Source organism: Leuciscus leuciscus, assembly GCF_965113295.1.
Source record: "Leuciscus leuciscus genome assembly, chromosome: 13".
In the NCBI taxonomy this organism is placed as follows: domain Eukaryota; kingdom Metazoa; phylum Chordata; class Actinopteri; order Cypriniformes; family Leuciscidae; genus Leuciscus; species Leuciscus leuciscus.
Window position 1 is genome coordinate 27,602,176 of NC_138737.1, and position 23,847 is coordinate 27,626,022.

The window sequence follows — 23,847 nt, forward strand, 5'->3', positions numbered from 1 at the left end:
AATGAAACTAAATGTAGCTTGATATACATTTTTGCTGTAAAAGGCAGTTTGTAAATGGTAAAATAATAAATAGCTTCAGTCAAAGCGAATGTTCTCATATACTAGTATCAATGTGTTTATTATCACAAAACCATAGATATACAGTATATAACCTGTTATTTAGTTCATAATGTGACATTTTTTTTTAACATAGTTAAAGGTACAGTTAGCAATTTCTGAGCGAAACATTTGAAATCGACACCCAAACAAACACACCCCTCCCTTAGTTGCTCCGCCCCCAAAATAATGAACACTTTATGCTACACAGGCAACCACTAACAGCTGGCGCATCAGACATCTCACGCAAGTATGGATGAATCAGATATGATTCTACAACAACAACAGCATATCTTAGTTCTTTGAAACAGCAAAAAACAATGTTGCTCTAGTATCGAGCGAAACAAAGCAGCCTCCGTGTCTATTTTCAGGCCTTCTTGCTCTCCAACGTCTCTCCAGCGCTAGAAAACATTTCTAGTATATCCGCGGGTTCTAGCTCTTGCCTGATCGTAATGCTTCTTTTTCCAATTATATTCCTATGACTTTTTCCTCTTTCAGGGTTCCTGTGCAGTTAGGAAAAGCCTGGAAAAGTATGGAATTTGATTCGAGTAATTTTTTGTGTTTCCATACTACTTGCCCTATTGTTTTTAGTCGTGCATTGCTGTTTGAGCTGCATGCACTGAAGCTGAACTTGTGAGTCAGTCAAAAATATATATATAGTGATTGTTCAGTTCCATTCAATAACTGTGTTAAGTTCATCAATTATGAAATGAGTTCAATTTAGCAATAGCTGATGTTTTAAAGCTTTAGCTTTACATAAGACAATAGTGTCATTCACTTCAATTCGGTTCAATAACAGTGTAAATGTTGCAAAATTTGTCAATTATGAAACAAAGTTGAAATAGCTATAAAACAGCTCTGCAGAAAACAAAACAGTGGTGTCAACGTCAAAAACACTGTTGTATAGCACTTGACGTGTCTTGTTTCCATTTAGCTTTGCATAAAATTAATACATAACACGGCTTCTGTGCCGCATTCCATTATACTACTGAAAAAAATTGGAAAGAAATAAACAACCAATCACAATTTAGTATGTCAATTATTACTAAAAAGAGCAACTGAAATTTACAATTTGCAAATATTACAGTGATTTAATTAGTTGTTACAATAAACACTTTTTCCTTTCACACTTACTAAAACATTAACAAAGTTTATAAACACTACAAATAGAAACCACACCTAACGCCTAAATGATGGACAACACAAAGCCTAAGCTGAGAGAAGCTATTTAGTGTATTCATTCATAGGCTTTGAACAGGCAGGACAGACCCTTCTTGAATCCTCCGTAGTATCTCGGTCCTCAGCTTCTGATTGGTCACTTCATGCCATCTGAAACAATCATTCTCTGATTTCGGTGGACTGCTAAGATCGATTTCCTCCTCTTCCTCTTTATACTCCAATAGCACAAGAGTGTTTAAACATACCCCATCAGTTTTACCAGGAACTCTCCCATTGTGCTGCACTCCCAAAATTCCACATGTATTCACACTGAGCTGCTCATAAATGGAGGGCATGCACTTCTCAACCAGTTTTTTGGGGGTGAATGCAAGAGTTTGTGCTTCGAATGAGACCGCAACAGGAAGCTGGAAGTTTTTGCTCAGCAATAGCCATAAGCGGTCCTCGTCACGGTTACCTTTGCTGGAGGTGAATGCGAGAAGAAACCTTTGACAGACGACATCACAGGGTAAGTCAACAGGCTGTAACACGGTGAACCAGGGACATTGACAATATTTGATCCCAGCGTCAATGAGCGTGAGAATGTCATGTTTACGGATATCTGAAGGTAGACAATCGCGATCGTACCACTGAGCTTGCAGTGATTCAGCGTTTTCTTGTTCTGGCTTCTTCAGAGAGCCTCCTGGTGGACAGAGCAGGCAATGAAAGAACCACTAAGCAACTGTGACAATTATATAAACAAGCAAACCATGAAACATTCACCATTTCTATATCTAACCTGTTTTCTCAGCAAGAAAAGTGAAGCGGACCCAGTTTGGCCCCCTTTCTTGAATCTGCAGCAATGTGATTGGCTGACAGTCTATTCCTGCCTCCTCTTTGACTTCTCTCTTTAGGGCTTCTACAATAGTTTCACCATCTTCCATACGACCTGCAGGGAGGTACCATGAGCCACGACACACTGCCTTTGTCTCCTGAATCATCAACACCTCATTCTGTGAAACAAAGAGACATGTACACAATCAGCACAATTTCTTATATCATTGAGGCACTGCAAATAAATAAAGCTGTAATTTTTCCATTTTGAGTGATTCATGGTCAGTCATTTGTTTACATGCTACACACTCAGAGCTACTTTTCTCTGTGTACAGATAATTCGTGACACGCATGGGTAAAGAAATGCAATTTCCTGCTAAATCCGCCCTGACAGCTCTAAAATATAAGTCATTATTAGGTTTATCAAAGTGTATTTGGGTGAAGTTAAGACAAGTTTTTTCTTAAAGGATAAGATAAGGAGTTTTTGCACTCTCTCATTTATAACATTTTATTTTTTTATAAAATTAAATTAAATTACATAGCGTAGCTTTAAAGATGGAGAAAATAAATTGTAGACTAGTTGAGAAAACATAGTCTAACTGCTTGAAAACTCTTACAATTTCCAAGCCACAAATATAAACTTTAAAGATATTATTCTGAAACGAAACCTTTTGGAATTCACCGGTTCATCAATCACTATAATGCATGTGATATAATTGCGAATAACAAAGGATTAAGAATTTAGGAGTTTGATAAATTTTGCAATTTGCAGCCCAACAACAAAAGGATCTGCTTGATTAGAAAATATAGACTATTAGAAATGCCAAGTAACTTTACTACAGCAATTGGTTAGAATTGTCTTTAGCCTATTATACATCTATCATCTAATGGTCGAGCCTTTAGGGTAGTTGTCTAGCTTTAAAAAATAATTATTTGGAAGGATGATTTCATAAGACGTTTCCGAAGTAATATTTGCACTATATAACAACTGTGACATTACCTTGGAATTGAAGATGACCGCACAGACAGCAAAGCATGTGTTTGTTCGTGTGACTGGTTTCTTTTGTTCAGGGACTAAATGAAGCTCGGTCACTTCCAGTCCCTCTCCCCTCAAAACCCTCTCCACCAGCTCCTCCGTGGACATGATGAAACGAACCTAAAACAGACGCTCTGAACAAATGTAGAAATAATATGTATTAATAATGTGTGGCCTACTGATCTTTAATAGCCTGTATTTATTAAATGTGGTGAACGTTTTCTAATTGACGGCTTCTGTGCAAACAAACTGTCAAGCAACTTGTCAAACCTGTTCAGACGCTCCAGTCCTCACACACATCTTTAAAAAAAACAATGTTTGAATAAAAGTCGAAACCGAGAAATTATGTTTAGTTTTAACACGTCTCGTGTTTCATCCAGCTCTTCATTCATATTAAGCTAAGTTAAATATGTAGCACTAGTGCGTTAAGGAGGACTACGTGTAGCCTACACGTTGAGAAGCAAACTATTATATTAAGATTATAAATAAATGCGTTTCATTTGAAATAATTGTGTTCTTTATAGACTTGCCTGCAAGCCGGCGTCACATAATAGCCTTAAAATATCTGTTAAAAGCCTGACGTTCTCGTGCACATCGCTGTAGATAAGGTGACGTTCCCTTTCAAACACGATTCCTGTTTCCGGATTTTTCAACACACGATGACAGAAATCACTTCTCAGTATTCAAACAAAAGCTATTTGCGTATTGGACAATCCTGAAAAAAGTTACACACCCAGATGTTTTGGTAAACTATTAAATGATATAGGCCACATTTAAAGGTGCATCGCGCAAGTCTCTGAGTTTTTGCAGAACTATGCCCCCTCTGGCGGCAAGCGAAACTGCAACAACAAAAGTTTTCTTTCTTTTTTTTATCTTACATGGAGTTTGCGTTGGTGCTTGAAATGAACTACTACAAGCTGGTCTCTTAGAATCCATCTTCTACGGAGAATGGCGGCGAATACACAAACCTGCCAGACATAGCCAGGTGAGCGTGCCGTGAACGCGCATGACGTCACGCCCAGTCTCAAATTCCGACCCGAATCCCTCTTATTTATTTTACTGTACAGGATTATAGAGACAATCGCAGTGATCAGAGAAGGGCTCATTCAGCCCATAAGGCAATTGTTTAAGCATGTATGGGTTAGAAAACGGGTATTTTTAACATGAAAAGTTGCGCAATGCACCTTTAAAAAAAAAATTAAAAAAAATTAAAAGGTATGAAAGTATAAACATTCGAACCCTGTAATATTATTTCCTCATTGTTTAGTCCACATTATTAAATAATTGAGTGATTTTATAATTGATTTTATAGAATATATTATAATAATGTTATAAAATGTTAACCAGATTAATTAATATGGAGGTAGAACTCTTTTCTCAGAGGTAACTGTACATCACACTGGTCCTTAAAACTGTGGCATGGCTGGACTCACTTTCATGTTTGTGTACATGCCCCTTATAGCTACTAGCAAATTATGTATTAGGCAAATATAAAATAAACAGGCAGGTAAAATAGACAAACTTAAATGTTTACTATACATATTTAGTAACTTAATGTGAAATGATTCATTTCATAATATCTTCAGTGTATTTCTCATATTAAATATACACTGCTCAAAAAAATAAAGGGAACACTAAAATAACACATCCTAGATCTGAATGAAAGAAATAATCGTATTAAATACTTTTTTTCTTTACATAGTTGAATGTGCTGACAACAAAAATCAGTGGAAAACCACACTACAGGCTGATCCAACTTTGATGTAATGTCCTTAAAACACGTCAAAATGAGGCTCAGTAGTGTGTGTGGCCTCCACGTGCCTGTATGACCTCCCTACAACGCCTGGGCATGCTCCTGATGAGGTGGTGGATGGTCTCCTGAGGGATCTCCTCCCAGACCTGGACTAAAGCATCCGCCAACTCCTGGACAGTCTGTGGTGCAACGTTGGTGGATGGAGCGAGACATGATGTCCCAGATTTGCTCAATTGGATTCAGGCCTGGGGAACGGGCGGGCCAGTCCATAGCATCAATGTCTTCCTCTTGCAGGAACTGCTGACACACTCCAGCCACATGAGGTCTAGCATTGTCTTGCATTAGGAGGAACCCAGGGCCAACCGCACCAGCATATGGTCTCACAAGGGGTCTGAGGTTCTCATCTCGGTACCTAATGGCAGTCAGGCTACCTCTGGCGAGCACATGGAGGGCTGTGCGGCCCCCCAAGGAAATGCCACCCCATACCATTACTGACCCACCGCCAAACCAGTCATGCTGGAGGATGTTGCAGGCAGCAGAACGTTCTCCACGGCATCTCCAGACTCTGTCACGTCTGTCACATGTGCTCAGTGTGAACCTGCTTTCATCTGTGAAGAGCACAGGGCGCCAGTGGCGAATTTGCCAATCTTGGTGTTCTCTGGCAAATGCCAAACGTCCTGCACGGTGTTGGGCTGTAAGCACAACCCCCACCTGTGGATGTCGGGCCCTCATTCCACCCTCATGGAGTCTGTTTCTGACCGTTTGAGCAGACACATGCACATTTGTGGCCTGCTGGAGGTCATTTTGCAGGGCTCTGGCAGTGCTCCTCCTTGCACAAAGGCGGAGGTAGCGGTCCTGCTGCTGGGTTGTTGCCCTCCTACGGCCTCCTCCACGTCTCCTGATGTACTGGCCTGTCTCCTGGTAGCGCCTCCATGCTCTGGACACTACGCTGACAGACACAGCAAACCTTCTTGCCACAGCTCGCATTGATGTGCCATCCTGGATGAGCTGCACTACCTGAGCCACTCGTGTGGGTTGTAGACTCCGTCTCATGCTACCACTAGAGTGAAAGCACCGCCAGTATTCAAAATTGACCGAAACATCAGCCAGGAAGCATAGGAACTGAGAAGTGGTCTGTGGTCACCACCTGCAGAACCACTCCTTTATTGGGGGTGTCTTGTTATATATATGTTATATAACAATGTCCTTAATGTCCAAAGTCCCTTGTGAAAATGAAGTACACGTTGGCGTACTTTTAAAGAGAGTACTTATGGAAATAATATACTTTAAAAGAATATCAGTCACGGTAGCTGTAATGAACGTGCACGAAGGAGTGAAGTGTTGGAAACTTTTATTCCTTCATCGAAGCAAAAACCAGGAGATGTTGGGATCACGTTCAAACAGAAGTTATTCTTTATTGAGCGTGGCTGCAGTTCGTCCAACAAAAATCTAAAGTACATAACTTTTCATGGTGTCTTATAGGCATTTTAGGAGGAGGGACTTTTGAAGGTGGAGACAAATTCAAACAAAGCATGTAAATGAGTATACAGGTTAAGGAACCCGCCCCAGACTCCAGCGTGTTACCAGTCTCAGTCCAATCAGCATAACCATTCAAACGCATATGTGCTAATCCAATCAGCCTAACGATTCAACGTCTGGACTGTGGCTCTGGCTCCAAGAGCCATTAAAGACAATAGGTTAGTGTCTCCGTGATCTGACTCATTTAACTTACAAGGAAAAACAGGTCTAAATTTGTAATACAACAGAAAAAAAAAAAACCTTTTTAATAATTTAATAATTTCATTCTCATTCAATCCTTTCAGACTCTTTACTTTTTTAAATAATTTTGTTTCTGTATTTCTTAAAATGAACATTTTAATGACAGTTTATTTACTGAACAATAAATAATCATTTTATTTACACAAGATTAATATTTCAAACGTGCAATGTTATTAACGCATTTGAGCCATGACCTAGCAGTTAGCATACATGCAACAGACACGTTGAGCTTTGGTTTCCATGTGGAAAATGCAGGTTCAATTCTGGCCTGCATAATGTCCTGATCCTCTACTAGAGTGGCAGAGCATCAGTATTAACTTTGAATAGGCAGAACAGACCCATCTTTAATCCTCTGTTTTATCTTTGCCCTTAGGCTCTGATTGGTCACTTCATGCCACCTGTAACTGTCACTCTCCAATGGTGGTGGGCTGCTGATTTCAGGCCCTCCCTCTGAATTTTCCATTAACACAAGTGTGTTGAAGCAGATGCCGTCCGTTTTCCCTGGTGTTCTCCCATTGTGCTGCACTCCCAGAATGCCACATATAATAATGTTTATGAACGCAAAAGACGAAGGTATGCACTTCTTAATCAGTCTGTGCGCAGACCACGAGATGTTAACTGATAATTCAATAGGAAGACTGGGATGAGAACTGGCATTATTATTGCTCAGCAGAAGCCACAGGCGGTCCTCATCACCGGTGTCAGTGCTACCACTGCTGGAGACGAATGTGATGAAAAGTCTTTGGCAAATAACGTGACAAGGGAAGTCAACAGGTTGTAACGCAGGAAACCAGGGATTTTGGCGATATTTTATTCCAGCATCAATGAGGGGCAGTATGTCACGTGCACGAAGAGGAAGTGGAGACTCACGATCCCACCACTGAGCTTGCAGGGATTCAGCATCTGCCTCTGCCGTTGTCTTCAGAGAGCCCCCTGGTGGCACAATGAGAAAAAAAAAGAGATTTTTCCTGTTGAAAAGTAGTATTATTTTGTCAAAACTGATTTTATTTTTCATCTCTACATATTGCGATATGAAAATATACACAAATTTTAAGCAGATTACTTGAATAGCTCTATTTGGTTGTTCATATACAAGAGCCAAAAACCAATAAGAACCAACTTAAACTATAACGTGAACAACATAGTATAAAATTAAAATAAAAACTCTTTCCACCGTTGCACAGGTGCATGTTTATTAATTGATTGTTTATTGTTCATTGAACAAGCATGGAAAACATGGTTTAAACCCTTTACAATAAAAATCTTTTGGTTTTTGATTTTTTGGTTTCAAACAGAGATCACATTTCTCCCACGATTCTAAACAGACAACATAAAAACAATAACATGTCATTTACTAGAGGTTCTGACAAAATGTTAATTGCTGCAGTTTACTTAAAAGGTTTATTTAATCTGAATCAATTATTTTAAAAAATAAAAAATAAACTATATGAATGAACAATTCAAATGACTCAATCATAAATACTTCACTTGTTTCGTTACTGGATGAAACACCTTGAATGAACTGAATGAATGATTCAATGACAAATAAATTTTTTATGGCGTAACGACATAATCGCTAAAGTTGTCATCTGAAGTGCCAAGTTACTTTCAAAAGGTGATTTGCTGTATTTTGATAGCTTCCGTAGACATAAGCGTTAATATCCGAACTATACTGTAAATGTTTACCCCAGTACTTCTGTGATAATATGAATATTTAATTTGTTACATTTATATAGCGCTTTTCTGTATACTCAAAGTGCTTCACAAATATGGAAGGGGGAATCTCCTCAACCACCACCAATGCACAGCATCCATCTGGATGATGTGACAGTAGCCATAGTGCCCAGAATGCCCACCACACACCAGCTTATTGGTGGAGAGGAGACCAAGTTTGCAGTCGAAACCACATACTTATTAGTCTGGCTATCACCAGACCAAGCTCAAAATCAAATCGCAGGCAGATCAGGCTGGGTTTACCCAGCCTATATTCTTACTATATAGTAGGCAAAAAGCAGTAGGCGAACGAATACTATGTCCGAATCCTTAGTATTCCTAAAAGAGTAGGCGAGAAATACCTGGGTGGTGTACTAATTCTCACAAGATTCGGACGTGTGTATACTAATGTTACGTCAGAATATGCCTACTTACCTACTATATAGTAGGAGAAAACAGTATGTAAAAAGAGTAGTATGTCCGAAACCTCAGTATTCATAAAACAGTAGGCGAGAAATCCCCGGATGACCTACTGTATCCGCCCAGATTCCGAAGCAGTCATCGATGGATACTTTTCTATCCCAGCTTTCCCAGGAAGCCACGGGAGACGAGGGTGTTTTGAAATGCTAGTAAACATGGTTCCTTGTGTTAAAATTTGTTGAACTACTGTAGAGTAAACTGTTGAATTGTTGAAGGTGTAAAGACGCTAGACTCAAGTTTAATCTACATAAAGTAACTACATTTGAGTTATCTTTTTTATATGTCCAAAAGTACAGTTGATAATTGAGGAACATATGTGTTGGATAAAAAGTGACACATCAGCAACTACCTCAACAATGAATTTAGTATTGAGCACATAAATCACAGAGGAAACTTGAATCTTGTTTAGATGTTACAGGGACAGATGAGCACACGTGTGTTTTTATCTGGTGGTGATTGGCTAATGAAGCAGAATGCATCCATTAAAGGCTTTGAGTGAGTATACAACAGAAATTAGTAAAAAAAAATCTGTTTAAATCTTAAGTTGTAGTTGATTTTAATCATTTTAATTTCAAACATAGCCATTACAGCACTTTTCTGATTCTTGATTTTTGTGGATTTGCTGCAGAGCTAGGGCCTGCAAGGCAAGGTGACGTTTGTGCATTTTTTGTAGCATCTGAAATGTCTGCAGACTGATATGAGACTGAGGATGAAGAGCCACAGCAGCATCCTGGAAATGGTGTAGTGCCATGGATGAGACCCTCCATCACTCCACCTGCCCTTATTGCCTCATCTGGCCCGAATGTTGCTGTGGTCTTTTCATCCTCAGTGAGCCCAGAGCCAGCGAGAGCTTCTAGAAAAAGACCAAAAGACAGGATGTGATTTTGGTCAAGTTTTTTCTGCTGGTTTCTGTTCTTACAATGAAGCTTCAAAAGCATCATCAAATAATGTCATGAAGCTTCTGGAAGTCGGGCTCCATTGACTGATATTGTATGAACAGAAACCAGAAACCGTAACGACATAATCGATAAAGTTGTCATCTGAAGTGCCAAGTTACTTTCAAAAGGTGATTTGCTGTATTTTGATAGCTTCCGTAGACATAACCGTTTATATCCATTGACTTAAAGGTGAACTAAGTAACTTTTTTTACCTTAACTGAACAGCTTCGGAGTCATTGGAATGGTTATATTACTTATTTCGGGTTGAATGGTGGTCGTTTCGCACCCCCCTGGTGCCCGTGAGCGGAAAATACGCACTTGCAACTTTGAGCCGGCGGGCCGCCGGCCGCTGTGTCAGGAAGTCTCGCGTGATATCAGGTCTCGCGATGTAAACAATTGCTTTACGGCCAAAAGAAATCTGCTAAAATGCTGTCATTATTGCGCTCCCTCACGCTGTCCGAACCCGAATGAAGAAGACGTTTTAAAGAACGTCCCATCTGCTTTGATGTCGTTGATCTATAGCCTCTGGTGTCTGAGAATCAACAACGAGTTTTTACAACAGTGTTGTCAAATATCTATTCCGAAGCTGTGGGGGGAGCTCTAGAGAGAAACCTGCGAGCAAAAAGCGAGAATACAGCGAAGAAGTCCCGAAGCTACTGAGTGCTGCTTTAAGAAATTAACAACATATTCAAGAGATAATGATTTTGGGTTTCCGAAATAAAAAAATATTATCTTTAAGGTTAAAACTGTGGGTCACATTAAAAGGGTTAAAAATATAAGAATTAAAATCAACCCAAAATACTATACTACAATCACAAAATAAATTGGCAGCTGTTTCTTCAACAAGACCACAAAATGAGTACGTTTCATCAATATCAAGATATTTACAGACAGATGAATTAAACCTGTCGCTCATATGTTTTAAGTTGTTGCGCTTACGATAACGCCATAGGTCAAATGATAACCTCAACATGGCGGATTATGTCCGGATCGCATTCATACTTCATGCTTTCAGGCTATATAGTACCTACACTTTTAGCGCTCATTAAATAAGTACTTATTGAAATACCTACTCAGTGAGTATGTGGTTTCGAACGCAGCCAGAGTGATGAAACCAATCAGTATATAGGAATGATTAGGAGGCCATGATGATGGACAGAGGCCAATGGGCAAAATTTGGCCAGGATGACGGGGTTACACCCCTACTATTTTTTCGAATGGGATTTTTAATGACCACGGAGAGTCAGGACCTTGGTTTAAAGGACAATTCCGGTGAAAAATGAACCTAGGGGTAATTAACACATGGTTACCGAGTCGATCGTTCCCTGGGATGCTTTTTCATGAAAATCGAATGTAAAGAGTTTTATCTCTAAAAACAGATTAGCTTATAACGCTAGTATATGGGGCACAGAGTAAGTAAAAGTAAATCGCTAGTTAATACCACTAACAAGGCTCAAAATAGCCTCACACTAACACGGTAGCATAATGACTATCGACCAGCTCACTTAGTACGGCGTTCGTGACTCGATTAGTCGAGATTGTTTTCCAAGATGACGCCTGCCTGCAAACGCGTAATGTACTGTCTTTAAACCAGTCTTGGGCTACAGGGTGATAGCTGCCGAATATTTGTAACAGAGAAATAACGATGTGGTTGAAAAGACTGTTTGTGAAGCTGCTTCATATCTATACATGATAACTGCTCTCTCTGGGTCAGCACAGTTATTTGAATGTTGATTCTTGTTTCCTTACGAGCTCTGACGCATTAGAGTCTGCCAATAGACTCTCCCCTGTTCAATGATTTTTTGAAACAGGAGATTCCCGGAGGTCGAGATTTAGCGTGCTCCATGTAAACTTTTCTAGCTAACCTATGCCACTCAAACACCATACACGTGTCAAAGTAGCAACTTTTCTCTATTTAGGGATATGATGAGACACACACGGGCGAGTGACGTCTGTACACAATTTCCCGCGAAAACCACCCCAACATGTCTAAAATATTAACACTTATAATAGGCTTACCATAGTAAATGAGGGTAAAACAAAAACAAGTTTTGGAAGAAGGATTGATGATGTATTGACTCATTTTTAAATTTACATTCAGTAGTGTACCTTTAAATTACTGTATCGTGAAAAAGGGACTTTTCCTTTTTGCTGAGTCTATAATATCTATCTCTATAATATCTAGTCAATTTATTTAATTCATAATAATTCAATTTATTTAATTATATTTATTTAATTGCAGCCTGGGCGATTTGACAACTGCACATATTGTGCCATATTGTGATATCAACTTAATTTCGATATATAACGTGCAGCCGTGAATTAACGTGCAATAATTCAATCTAACCTGTTTCCTCAGCGAGGAAGGTGAAGCGAACCCACTGTTGCCCTTGTTCTTGAACCAGCAGCAGTGTGATTGGCTGGCAGTCTATTCCTGCCTCCTCTTTGACCTCCCTCTGCAGTGCCTCTACAATGCTTTCACGCTCTTCCATACGACCTGCAGGGAGGTACCATCTGCCATAACAATCTCTCTTTGCCTCCTGAACAAGTAACACCTCCCCCTGTATGACACAAGCAAACACACATGCAAAACTTTAATGTCTGAAGAAGTTGACATTAATCATGGGTAGTGGAATTGGTGCCCACTTAGAGTGTAGTTATACATTGAAGTACTGAGTGATACTTGCTATGTAGATGTACTTACTATAAGGTTAGGTTAGAGACTAGTGTTTGGTTTAGGGTATGTAATTATGCATAATTTATAGTTATTACTATAGTAACTACATGTAACGTGTAACAATGACACTGTTGAAGTGTTACTGAAATATTTAGAGAATTTTTATACCACAAAACTGTTTTGGCATGTCAAAGTATCATGTGTCATACTGTACATGCTGGTGAATTGCCATTATATAAACATTTTAGGTTAAAGATTAGCCATGAAATAAAGTATATTTCCCAAAATGTAAGTTGTGGGCTAATGTGTGCCAGTGGCTCAACTAACAGCTAAATAACTTTGATAGTTGAAAAGTTCACTTAAAAATTAAAATTCTGTCATTATTTACTCACCCTCAAGTTGTTTCAAACCTGTATGAATTTCTTTCTTCTGCTGAACACAAAAGAAGATATTTTGAAGAATCTTTGCAACCAAACAGTTGATTGACCCCATTGACTTCCATAGCATTTTTTTTTCCTACTATGGAAGTCAATGGGGTCAATCAACTGTTTGGTTACCAACATTGTTCAAAATAACTTTATGTTCAGCAGAAGAAAGAAATTCATACAGGTTTGAAACAAATGAGTATGACAGAATTTTCATTTTTTAAGTGACCTATTCCTTTAAATCACAATAAAATGTGAAAAAACAATGCTTTCATTTGTTCAGTCTAATAAAATAATCTTTTTGTTAACATTATTTGGTTTTCTATCAGTATTATATATACACATATATGTCACCTATACTGATTGTCAACAATATAGTCAACAATACTGATTGTTTCAAAGCAGCAGCTTTACAATGATAACAGGCAATTAATGCAACAAAGATTGTTTTGGCTATACAGCAGCTCTAGAAGAAATTCATAGTCCAGTTTAATCAGCATTGATTCATTTCTGTTGTATAAATCATTAGTTATCTGGAGAAAACAGTGATGTCATTGTCCAGTTCAGTTCAGTTCTCATACAATGTTGTCAAAGCAGGCAGATCAAAAATATTGAAGTGTCCCCTATATATATATAAATCAATATAATATTATTATTATAATATATTAATTATATAATAAAATTTGAATTCATATTATACTTTAATTTTTGGAAAATGGAAAAACCTGAAATAAAAAATTTAATAAAAATCATGAATTGAAATATTAAGCATATCAAACTTTCTCATGGCTTGTATATGGTATGGATATCTTAAAAACTGTGAATATTTGAAGCATAAAATAACTCTGGAATGGGATAGTGCATTTGAAGTGTTTTTGTTGTTGTTGTTGTTGTTTGTTTTTGTAGTATGTATCATATATGTTTTAAATGTAATTTGGCTAGCCAAAAATGACAGGTCTTACAATATTCGGATCATGTCCAGGATGACCAGGAGTGTTTCTGTTTTCTCCCTAAATGGACACCGACACAATACTGGCTTATGTGAAGTGTAAGAGAAAGCAACCTTGACTGTGCTGTCTACAGTTACGCCTTGTTAGCTACAAAACTACTTTCTTTTGCCAGTACACACACACACACACAAAAAAGAAATGTCATGCTCCCAGTGAAATTGTACAGCTCATTAGTGAAACTAATTAAGTGATGTTCGGCAGGGGGCTGACTGTAATAAGAGGACACCGGACAGACTCTAAAACTCAGAGAAGACAACTTAAAAGACATGCAAGAATGACGCAATCTTTACCTTTGAGTTGAAGATCACTGCGCTGACAATGTAACAGACGTTTTTCCTCAGTGTGACAGGCTGCACTTCCGGGGCTAAATCAAACTCTCTCAACTCAAGTCCCTCACCCTTCAAAATCTTCTCTAAGTTTTCCTCCAATATTTTTGCCGTTGAGTCCATGTTGAAGCTGCCTTAATTCCACTATACAACATAAATGCATATCTGTTTCAGATCTAGTGGCTGCCTACGGAGACAGCATGTTTGCATCATCACACTTAAAAACCAAAGCCTGATGCCACTGGAGAACCGTTAAAGTTCCACAGAAATATGTTATTCTCTATTTCTTTAACCCATCTAACTTCATATACTGGTGCTTAAAGAAAACACAATCAAATACAATTATCTGCATAACCTCTGTTAGCTATCATAAAAACAACTGTTCAGTAGAATACTTAGGCTACTTATTATATTATCTGGAATACAACTTTCGAAACACAATGCTTCTATAATTTGATAATTATCTGTAAAGGAATGAAAGTCACCTGATGTTTGTACGTAACGTTAAATGTTAGCAAAGCAGGAATATACCGTGAAGCAAGTTAAGTCCTCCAAGTTAATCAAGCATTGTTATTAATGTTTAACGTATACTCATACATTCATTTAAAAATCCATCGACAATTATACTAACCTAATACCAGTCGTCATAAAACAAGGATAAATAATACTATTTAAAATGTGTGTGACTCAAAGCATCAGCTGTTTGTTTGAACTCTCGCGATAATATGCGATACTTACCTGTGGACCGAGTCAAATTACATTATTTGTAGTTTCGTTTTGTTTCATAATATTTCAGTAATTTCGTGCTTCCTTGATGACAATGCATGATCAACCGCACTAAACTGCAATTAAACAATAGTTGTTTTAAAAGAGTGAACCGTCGCAGTTATTTTCGTTAGAAAAAGAGTAAATGTATGTGTAGTTTTTAGACTATCCCTAACTCATATTTTTAACTGCTAGCAACAATAACAGACAAAGAGTGTTCTTTTTTTTGCAAAACAGTGGCTATTTTTTGTGGGCGGGTTAAAGTAAGTTAAAAGCTCATACGAATTAGTGTTCTAGTAGTTTGCATTGCCATATCAGGCTAAAGTAAAGGGTTAAAAAGCTAAACTGTTTGGTGACGCATGCTCGGTTTCGCCCTCTACTACAGACGGGGCTCATTGGAGATACAAGTCCTAGCAAATTGCCTAATCCGAAGATTTCGAACAGAGAACTGAAACAGGACCCTTTTTCTGATATCCTGTTAAACAAACTTATTACAGAAGGATAAAGTGTAATAAAATGAGCAGGTAGCTGAAACTGTGCCGTATCTATTTTTTTCTCCACGGGAACGTTATGTGGAGCGGGCTCATTGCCATTGCTTGGAGGACAACGCCTGGATAAGGAAGAGAGGGCAACATTTTACGTTACTTCGGAACGGCATTTGAATACGGATACTTTACAGACATGGTTAATGCAGTTTGTTCACGTCTTGTTAAAAGCGCCTTTATGTGGTTAATGCTTCACGCGCTCATCGACAGCAGTGGAGGTGAGAGAACAGCAGCGACAGACACCATTGCGAGTCATACATTGTCCACAACACTTACCAATGTTGACTGTTTGAGTGTATAGGCACCACTATGACAAGCTGTTTTAACATGTTTTCCTTAAAGTAAATTGTAGCTATTTTTATATTAGTACTTTCTGAGAAATAGCAAGTACTCCTATAGTGACTTGTGATTTTTCAGTTCCATTAGAAACTATAGAATATTGAACTATAGAATAGAATACCAACTGTTCACTTCCGACTAGTATGTCTAGTTTTACTGTCAACTATTCATATGCATACTTGACTAGTATCTGTTCCAATCTTTCAAGTACTTTTGGACACTAGTATGTTCAGTGTGTATTCCAAATTTTGGTAGTCAAAATCTTAATTTTACAACCCTTTGCAGACATGCTGGAAAAAGAATCAGCTTGGCTAGTAGGCCTACATTTTTTTTTATTCTCTATACATTTCAAAATATTTGTATACATGTATATGGGATATTGTTTGAAAGCATAAAAACTTTTAATATGAACTATAATAATTAGAACTAAAACGTGGCAACCATTTATAAATGTAAATGTAGGACTGCATATTTGTCATATGAAAACACTTATTATTTGTCACAAAATTCTTATTATATTTAAAAGTTATGAAATGATGGTGCTTGAGACATTGTTTGTTTAATGTTTCTGTAAAAAAAGACTTAAATAATACTTAATACTTAAAATAATAATACTTTAAAAAGCTACTAACACTACTAATAATATTAAAACTGTAATATTTACTTGATTTTTTTAAATTAAATATTTTCATTAGTTTAACAAAACTAACTTACAATAGTCAAAGATTACTTTTCAAATCTTCCCTTGGAAGACAGTTATATTGTATATAATTTGCAGGTTTCAGGGAGCTGCAATCAATATGCAAGTAACGTATAGTGTTGGGCAGTATGACCAAAAATTTGGTCTCGATTTGAAAAATCCTTGGAAGTTGAATCCTTTGAACAGAAGTTGATGGCAATAATTTGTTACCAGTAACAATACAATTGAATATCAAACTCAAAGCAGTAAATACTAGTATGTAATGAATATGTTTTTGTGACGAATGAATACTTGTGTTACTTGTGATATTTAAAAATGTACTAGTGACTGTTACTTGTAATAAAAAAAAGTAACATAGTAACATAAAAATAGGTGCTAGTTAGGAATAAATGTTAAAAAGGCTTGCCATAGACCACTGGATTACAGGCACTGCTCTTTATTCATTTACTTTTACATTTGTTTTACTTCACTAGCTAGTAAAACCACTAGCTTTCCAAAAGACATGCACATAACATTAAAATATTGGTGTTTCTCTGTAGTTTCACTTTGTGATACACCTTTGCCCGTTTGAAGGACAAATCAATGTTTGTTTGAGCCTTTCATGTTTTGCAGTGATGTTGTACATTGTTTAACCAATAGAGATATTTTATTTTGATAGGAAAGAAAGACTATCATGTCCGGTGTACATATATCTTCATCTCTGCCTCTTCTGGCCGTGTGTACGTTTAAGAAGCTTAAGCAGTTCAATAATAGCATATTTGGGTTAATTCCGAATTTATAGGCATCACCTCACCCTTGAGTCTAATGGGCTTTTACTTTAAGATCAGTATGAAATTTACAGTATTTAAGTCATTTCTGACACTTTTAACTGCCAATTTGCCCAATCCAGTAGATTAACATCTTTTCCAACACTTTTCCATAATTTGAATTAGGACAAGGATGTTGTCTTGTTTGAGTGGACTTTATAAACTGTCAAAAAACATGTATCTTTACTTGAAAGTAAGTCTTGAATTACATTTGGGACAACAAGAAAATGTAGTAAAATATGTTAAAAATAAATATATTTTTATATATTTATTTATTAACATGTAGGCTATACTATATAGGTCTCTATTGGTCTCTATATATGTATTAACATGTTTAAATAGGCTATATGTTAATGTTTTCCGTTAAATGTTTAATTTTCTTTGCAAAAACATATATCTTTGTTTAATTTGCTGTAGCTTATAACTGGCAATTATACACCTATAATGTAACATGGCAGATATAAATATATTATTTTCACAATTTCAAAACAGTTTGTTTTTGCATCAACACACATGTACATGATCAGTTAACAAAGAAATACGCTGATTTCACGCAGCCGTTATTTTGAAATCGAAAGCGAGGCTCCGGTGGGAAGAAAACCGGAAGTGTCGCCTTTAATCACAGGAGAGTCATGAATGCGATGGCGTATTTTTGTGTTTAATGATGTTGTGTCAATTAAAAAAATTTACATACATTTCTTTCATACTTTAGACTATATACAGTGAAATTCATTTATAAATAAAATATTTTTTTTATATATAATTCAGAATGTAAAAAAAGAAGCAGGAATGAACTATATACATATCCTATATTGAATATTAACATCCAATAGTGTAAATCGCGGCAGCAGCTTCAGGTTGGTAATCCAAGGCATTGTTGTTTATCTTTACTTCCGGGGTTCTTCCCACCGGAGCCTCACTTTCGATTTCAAAATGGCGGCTGCGTGAAATCAGCGTATAGCCTAGTGACAGTGAGTGCAGCACTGGCCTGAAGGCTATAGCACATGACAGTGCTGTCAACTGGCCCAGAAATGCTCTTTCATTGGCTGTGGGCCATCAGACCCGTTAAGCCCTGTGTAATAAGTAAACTGTAAGTCGATTTAAAAGTGTCTGCTTACACTTATTATAGCGTTTCAGGTATAGAAATAGTGAGACTCCTACACGAGTGCTAACACACAGGCTATTAGAGAAATTGAGGGCATGTTTTGATTGTGAAAGCCTGAAGATCAAGATAAATGGTTCTCTGAGAATTTTGTGTGAATGTTCAGTAAAGGGACGCAAGCATTATGGATCTTATCTACCCTTTTCGGGAAAATGGTAAAGGAAGTCTCATCCAACTTGTGACTGATGACTCAGGAGCGGGTGGGATGCCTCTCCTTCCTGAGGTCTTCCTCTCTTCATGCCCATTCAGCACTGTTTCCACCAACATAAAAAAAAACACTGAACACTTGATTGCACTTACAACCAGTCAATTGCACCCAATCTAATCACCTGGCCATGATCACAATAGTAGTTTCGTATAAATATATTTCGTTGCAGTGAGAGGAATAATGGAGGAAAATAGTTGGAGAAATGAATGACCATTGCTTATACAGTGCAAGTTTTCCTGTATATCTTGTATAATTCATTGTGTGTCAGTGTGTGTATTGGTCTTATGGGTAGACAGTGTTGTGATGGGACTGTTTCTGTTCATAGGCTCAATAAACCAGCAGACCTCTCAGCTCTCTTCTTATGAGGTGACGGTACCGAGACGCATCAGCAGACATAGAAGAGACCAGGACAGTGCAGATAAGGTAAACAGCCTTACCAAGCTTGTTACTTGAGTTAAAACAAGAGTTACTTGACATTAACTGTGTGGATAGTATCTTTAGCTTGTCCCTCTCATTCTCTGTACATCCTCGCCTCCTTTTTTCCATTTTTCATGACCTATCAATGATTTTGTTCTGATATCATATCCATCTACACCAGCGGTGCTTCAAAGATAATGCCACAGGAACCATCTGGCTGGCACACGTGCCCAGCAGCGTAGGCGTAGTTATTAAAAGACCACGCTGAGAGACGCATACCACCAGCATGGCACAAACAAACACTCAATATTCCTCTGACCTCTGTGTCATTGAGAAACAGTGTACTCCGAGTTTGGTAGAGGAGAGAATGAGTTTGGGAGAAAACTGACTTTTGCTGGCATAGCCTTGAAACCCGTAACTCCATTTATAAACCAGGAACATTCACACACAAAAATGTATTTGTTGAAGAAATTATGAATTTTGTCATTTGATGACATTTTTTTTTGTAAAAGAATATTTAAAAGTGCCATTTTCTACACTTTTGAATTTTTTCCTCCTGAATTCCAGTTATAATGTTAATCAAGGTTTCTTGCTGCAAAACAATCATAATGGTACCTCTGTACCTTTAAAAAAGGTTAGAAATGAAAATGTGTCGTCTTTCCATTTTGAAACACAAAAAGAGCTCTACTGTGCGTCAAATTCGCGTCTAGTTTGACGCCTGACCACTCTGTGTTAATTCGTAAAAACAAAAGTTTGAAGCGAAATTTACGCGCGTCAGAGGCGAAAGTTTCGAAACCCGTTGGCGGCCATCTTTTTTAGATGTTTATCGAGCATTAGCATTAATCGAGAGAGTCACCGCTCGTATATGCTCTGGAGAGCAGAAACAGCTGCGTAGGGGACATCGCCGCTGTACTCGGGTCCACCAGACCCTCCGGAGGGTTTCAGGAGTTTCACAATTTGCTCCAGGAGCTAGGTTTGGTGGACCTAACGGTGAAGACGCTGACGAGGACAGCGTAGGTCGTATAAGGCCTCGGCCTCGAGTGGTCTATGCCTGTCGAGCCCGCGCTCTACAGCCCGGCGCGAGGTTCACCCTCGCCCGCACCCACCTAATCTGTCATTTATTTTTGTTTTGATAATAAATGGAGCCAGCCTCCAAAAGTGAAACCTGTCCTGTGATTTTTTTAAAAGTTTTTATACACTAAATTGTGTTTGTTGTCTTTACATTAGAATAATAATGTTTCATATAATCTAGAATATGAAATAAATAACATTCAATACAAAATGAGTATCTCTCATAATATTGAAATCGAGTTTTTATGTGAAAGATTTGCTTTGCACACCAAGCATTTTAGTCATATTACAAAATAATTTATCGAGGCCAAACAAAAAATAACATTATAAACTGTCACTTCACTACGTGACAGCAGCAAGCAGGCTCCTGATTGGTTAACGCGGCGCGAATTGACGCAGAAGTTCAGATTTTTCAACTCGGGCGGCAGACGCGAATTCGCGTCAAACGCGAGAATGCACAAAAAGTACATAAAACATTTGCGTGTAATGGGCCTTTCACACAGGACGCGGTATGCGCGGCGCTTGCCGCTGGGTTCTGCGTTGCCCTTCAGATACAACGCGATTTGCGCTGCGCTATGACGTAGGCGGAGTTTTAAATACTTTTAGCGGGAGCTATTACGTCTGTTGTTCCTCCTTTCGGTCAGCAGCAAACAATGTATCTGTCCCGTTCTACATTTATAATGTTACAAAATATTCTATTTCAGATAAATGCTGTTCTTTTGAACTTTCCATTCATAAAAGAATCCTGAAATAAAAATGTAAATAACGGTTTTTAACAGTGATAATAATCATAAATGTTTCTTGAGCATCAAATCCTCATAAAATACTGATTTGTGAATACAGCTTTCCTGACGATGTCCCTATACGACCTCAAACTTGTATCGTACAGCTCAGGAAATTCCGACACACACAAGACTAGACGTTCATCCATTTTGATTTCCGTGCTTGTTTGGATCCCCCGATTCTATTGGCCGCGCTGGTAATCGTCACAGAGCGCAGCGGCAAAAGTTGAACTATTTTGAACTTTGACCGCGGCGTGCGCGCGAGCTCGCCAATGATGCGCGCCGCGCATACCGCGTCCTGTGTGAAAGGCCCATAACGCGTCTTTGCATTGACTTAACATTGAAATCACTCGCGCCTGAAGGCCAATTTATACTTCTGCGTCGGGTGCGCGTAGAAGGTACGGCGTAGCATACGCATTGACGTGTACCATACGTCGTACCCTTCGCCGTACCCTGACGCGCACCTCCTCAAAAATGTAACTACGCGTCGCGGCGACGCGGACCGCAAGATCTGTGATTGGTTGGCTGGATAGCATCGCGTTTCCTCCTACGCATTTCCGGAATGATCTTCTGCACTCTGCACCGCCCGCCCGCCATTTTTTAATTCCGAAGATCAGTGAAGAGCAATGGAAATAGACCAAGTGACCGAGAGATTGCTTGAAGAAGTGCGGAAATACAGCCATCTGTATGACTCCTTCAGTCGCCATTGCTCGTAGAAACCTAAACTCAAAACAGCCGCTAGGAATGTAAACACAGTGGAACATTAAAACCCACCCACGTCAACTAGCGTTTCGGTGGTGTAACTGCAGAGCAACACAGACATTCGCAGAAGTATAAATGCTCACGACGGCGTCGCCTACGACGTACACTACGGCGTACACTCGACGCAGAAGTATAAATTGGCCTTGACGCGCTATTCGCGTCCGGTGTGAACGCACCATAAAGGCCTCATTATACTTCTGCGTCGGACCTACGCCGGAGCCTATACGCCGTAGGCAACGTGTTGGTTTTAATTTATACTTCTGCGTCGTTGTCCGCGTTGACGCGCACCTAGGGATGTGAAACCCTGAGGGAGGGGTTCTGGCAGACCAATCACAGCGCTTGAGTCCGCGTAGAATTGACGCGTTGTTACATTTTTGGAGAGGTGCCCGTCAGGGTACGCCGAAGGGTACGCGCGCTACACACAGCCTACGACGTAGCTACGGCGGCAGTTCGACGCAGAAGTATAAATAAGCCTTAAGGCAGAATGTCCAAGCTGTTTTCTAGAAAGAATCAAAAAAGGAGTGGAAGATTAGCACAAAAGTTGTCCAAGTCCAAGCTTTATGCGAACAGACAAATTTAAGTTATTAATCTTCCACTAAGCCATAGCACTTTTTAAAGTCAGCATGAAACGGAAGTAGCGAAATACTTTTCTTCTCTATTGTGATGTATATCACATATTTAGCTTTAATTATATTTATTTTGGTTTTAGCTTTAGTAATATAATAGCACTTTAGTACTTCAATTTATACCCTAATTTTATGCCACAGCAACATTTATATTTTTCATTAAAGTTGTTTAATCTAATATTTATATTATATTTGATATTTTTCAGCTTTATTTCCACTTCAATTTAGTTTTAATAAAAAATAACAATGCTGTTTGTGACTATTAATGAGGTGGTTTAGCATTGTCCATAAAGTAAGAAAAAGAATTTAAAAAAAAAAAAAAAATTCCCACCCTGTATTTTTTTCTTGTTCGAGAAGCCGTTTTACTTGGATATACGTCACAATAGAGAAGAAAAGTCTATCGCAACTTCCTTCTCATGCCAACTTTAAAAAGCTCTATGGCTTAGTGGAAAAAAAGTGTGGAAAGTCCTGTTTCCTCAAAATATCTCTTTCCATAATATTACTGGGTTTAAGGTGAGACAAAGACATGTTTGTCAGATCAGATCACTGCTAAAATAGCTGTAAATGTCAGATAAAATGTTAGCATGTTTGGGCATGTGTAAAATGAGATCTTTCTTCAAACTCACGTCACACACCATGTTGGTAATGCCGCCACTTTGACACCCATCAATCTTACACTCTTACATATTGTGAGGGTGTCATGTAAATATTCACCCTTCTCATTTCAGAGTTTTTAGCACATACATCCATGCGTGTGTGTGTATTTTGTTTATAAGCTAATATATTCAGATCAAGTCTTGTTCAGATCAGATTTGGCCATACAGTACCCTCAGTTTCTATCTTACTGCTGGTTTAGTGTTATTTAAGAGCTTTTCTCTTATCAAATTTGCGCTAATCTGGTTTTGCTCCAACATTATTCAAATGTTGCTGCAGTTGAAGTTGTTTTCCCACTGTACAATAAAGGCAATGAAGTCCTAATTCAGTCCAGCATGTCTGTTGTTGGCAATTTTTTTTCTGTCTCTTTCTGACCTGATTTATTTCCTGCATGTACAGAATTTAACAAGAGGTTTATAATGGCACAGTGCATTCTCAGACACGCAGACTAAACCAGGGGTTCCCAAACTATTCCATTCCAGGACCCACCTAGACAAGTATAATCTATCTCAAGACCCACCAAATTATTCTTAAGTGAAGTATTGGGGGAGGGGATTAAAACATAAACCCAAGGCAACAAAGTTTTGTTTATGTAAATAATCCATCATGTTATTGTGTTAATGATCAGACATAGGCCTACCTCTGAATAGTGCATATATATTTAATTTTAAGAAGTTGTGATTGAATATGTGCTATGTGCGCAATGCGGTGTTCAGTGGAGAAAACGCTCTCATGCTCGTTCTGTGTATGCAAAATGCTTTTTACAGGTATATTTTCCTTATGTGTTG

At 38.2% G+C, this 23,847-nt stretch overlaps 2 protein-coding genes across 9 annotated transcripts in view; one reads left to right on the forward strand and one right to left on the reverse strand.

Annotated features, from left to right (window-relative positions):
• Positions 1-91: 91 nt before the first annotated feature.
• On the reverse strand, positions 92-14,952 carry nudt18 (nudix (nucleoside diphosphate linked moiety X)-type motif 18). 7 transcript variants are annotated; one of them, XM_082187789.1, is made up of 4 exons: positions 14,187-14,940; positions 12,139-12,345; positions 2,051-2,264; positions 92-1,954 (listed from the first exon to the last, which is right to left on the reverse strand). In XM_082187789.1, the coding sequence occupies exons 1-4, from the start codon at positions 14,343-14,345 to the stop codon at positions 1,338-1,340; spliced, it is 1,197 nt and encodes a 398-aa protein (XP_082043915.1). In that variant the 5' UTR covers positions 14,346-14,940; the 3' UTR covers positions 92-1,337. The 7 variants fall into 7 exon arrangements, with proteins under 7 accessions (XP_082043915.1, XP_082043913.1, XP_082043914.1 ...); XM_082187787.1 differs by lacking the exons at positions 12,139-12,345; positions 14,187-14,940 and adding exons at positions 3,086-3,255; positions 3,652-3,755; XM_082187788.1 differs by lacking the exons at positions 12,139-12,345; positions 14,187-14,940 and adding exons at positions 3,086-3,255; positions 3,392-3,636.
• Positions 14,953-15,154: 202 nt separating this feature from the next.
• adam9a (ADAM metallopeptidase domain 9a) overlaps positions 15,155-23,847 on the forward strand; it is a 66,389-nt gene continuing 57,696 nt past the window's right edge. The window contains exons 1-2 of one of the 2 annotated variants that reach the window (XM_082187730.1): positions 15,155-15,750; positions 19,073-19,170. In XM_082187730.1, coding sequence (XP_082043856.1) covers positions 15,669-15,750; positions 19,073-19,170 — 180 coding nt within the window. In that variant the 5' untranslated portion in view covers positions 15,155-15,668. The remainder of the gene's footprint in view (positions 15,751-19,072; positions 19,171-23,847) is intronic. The other variant, XM_082187731.1, reaches the window with a different exon arrangement.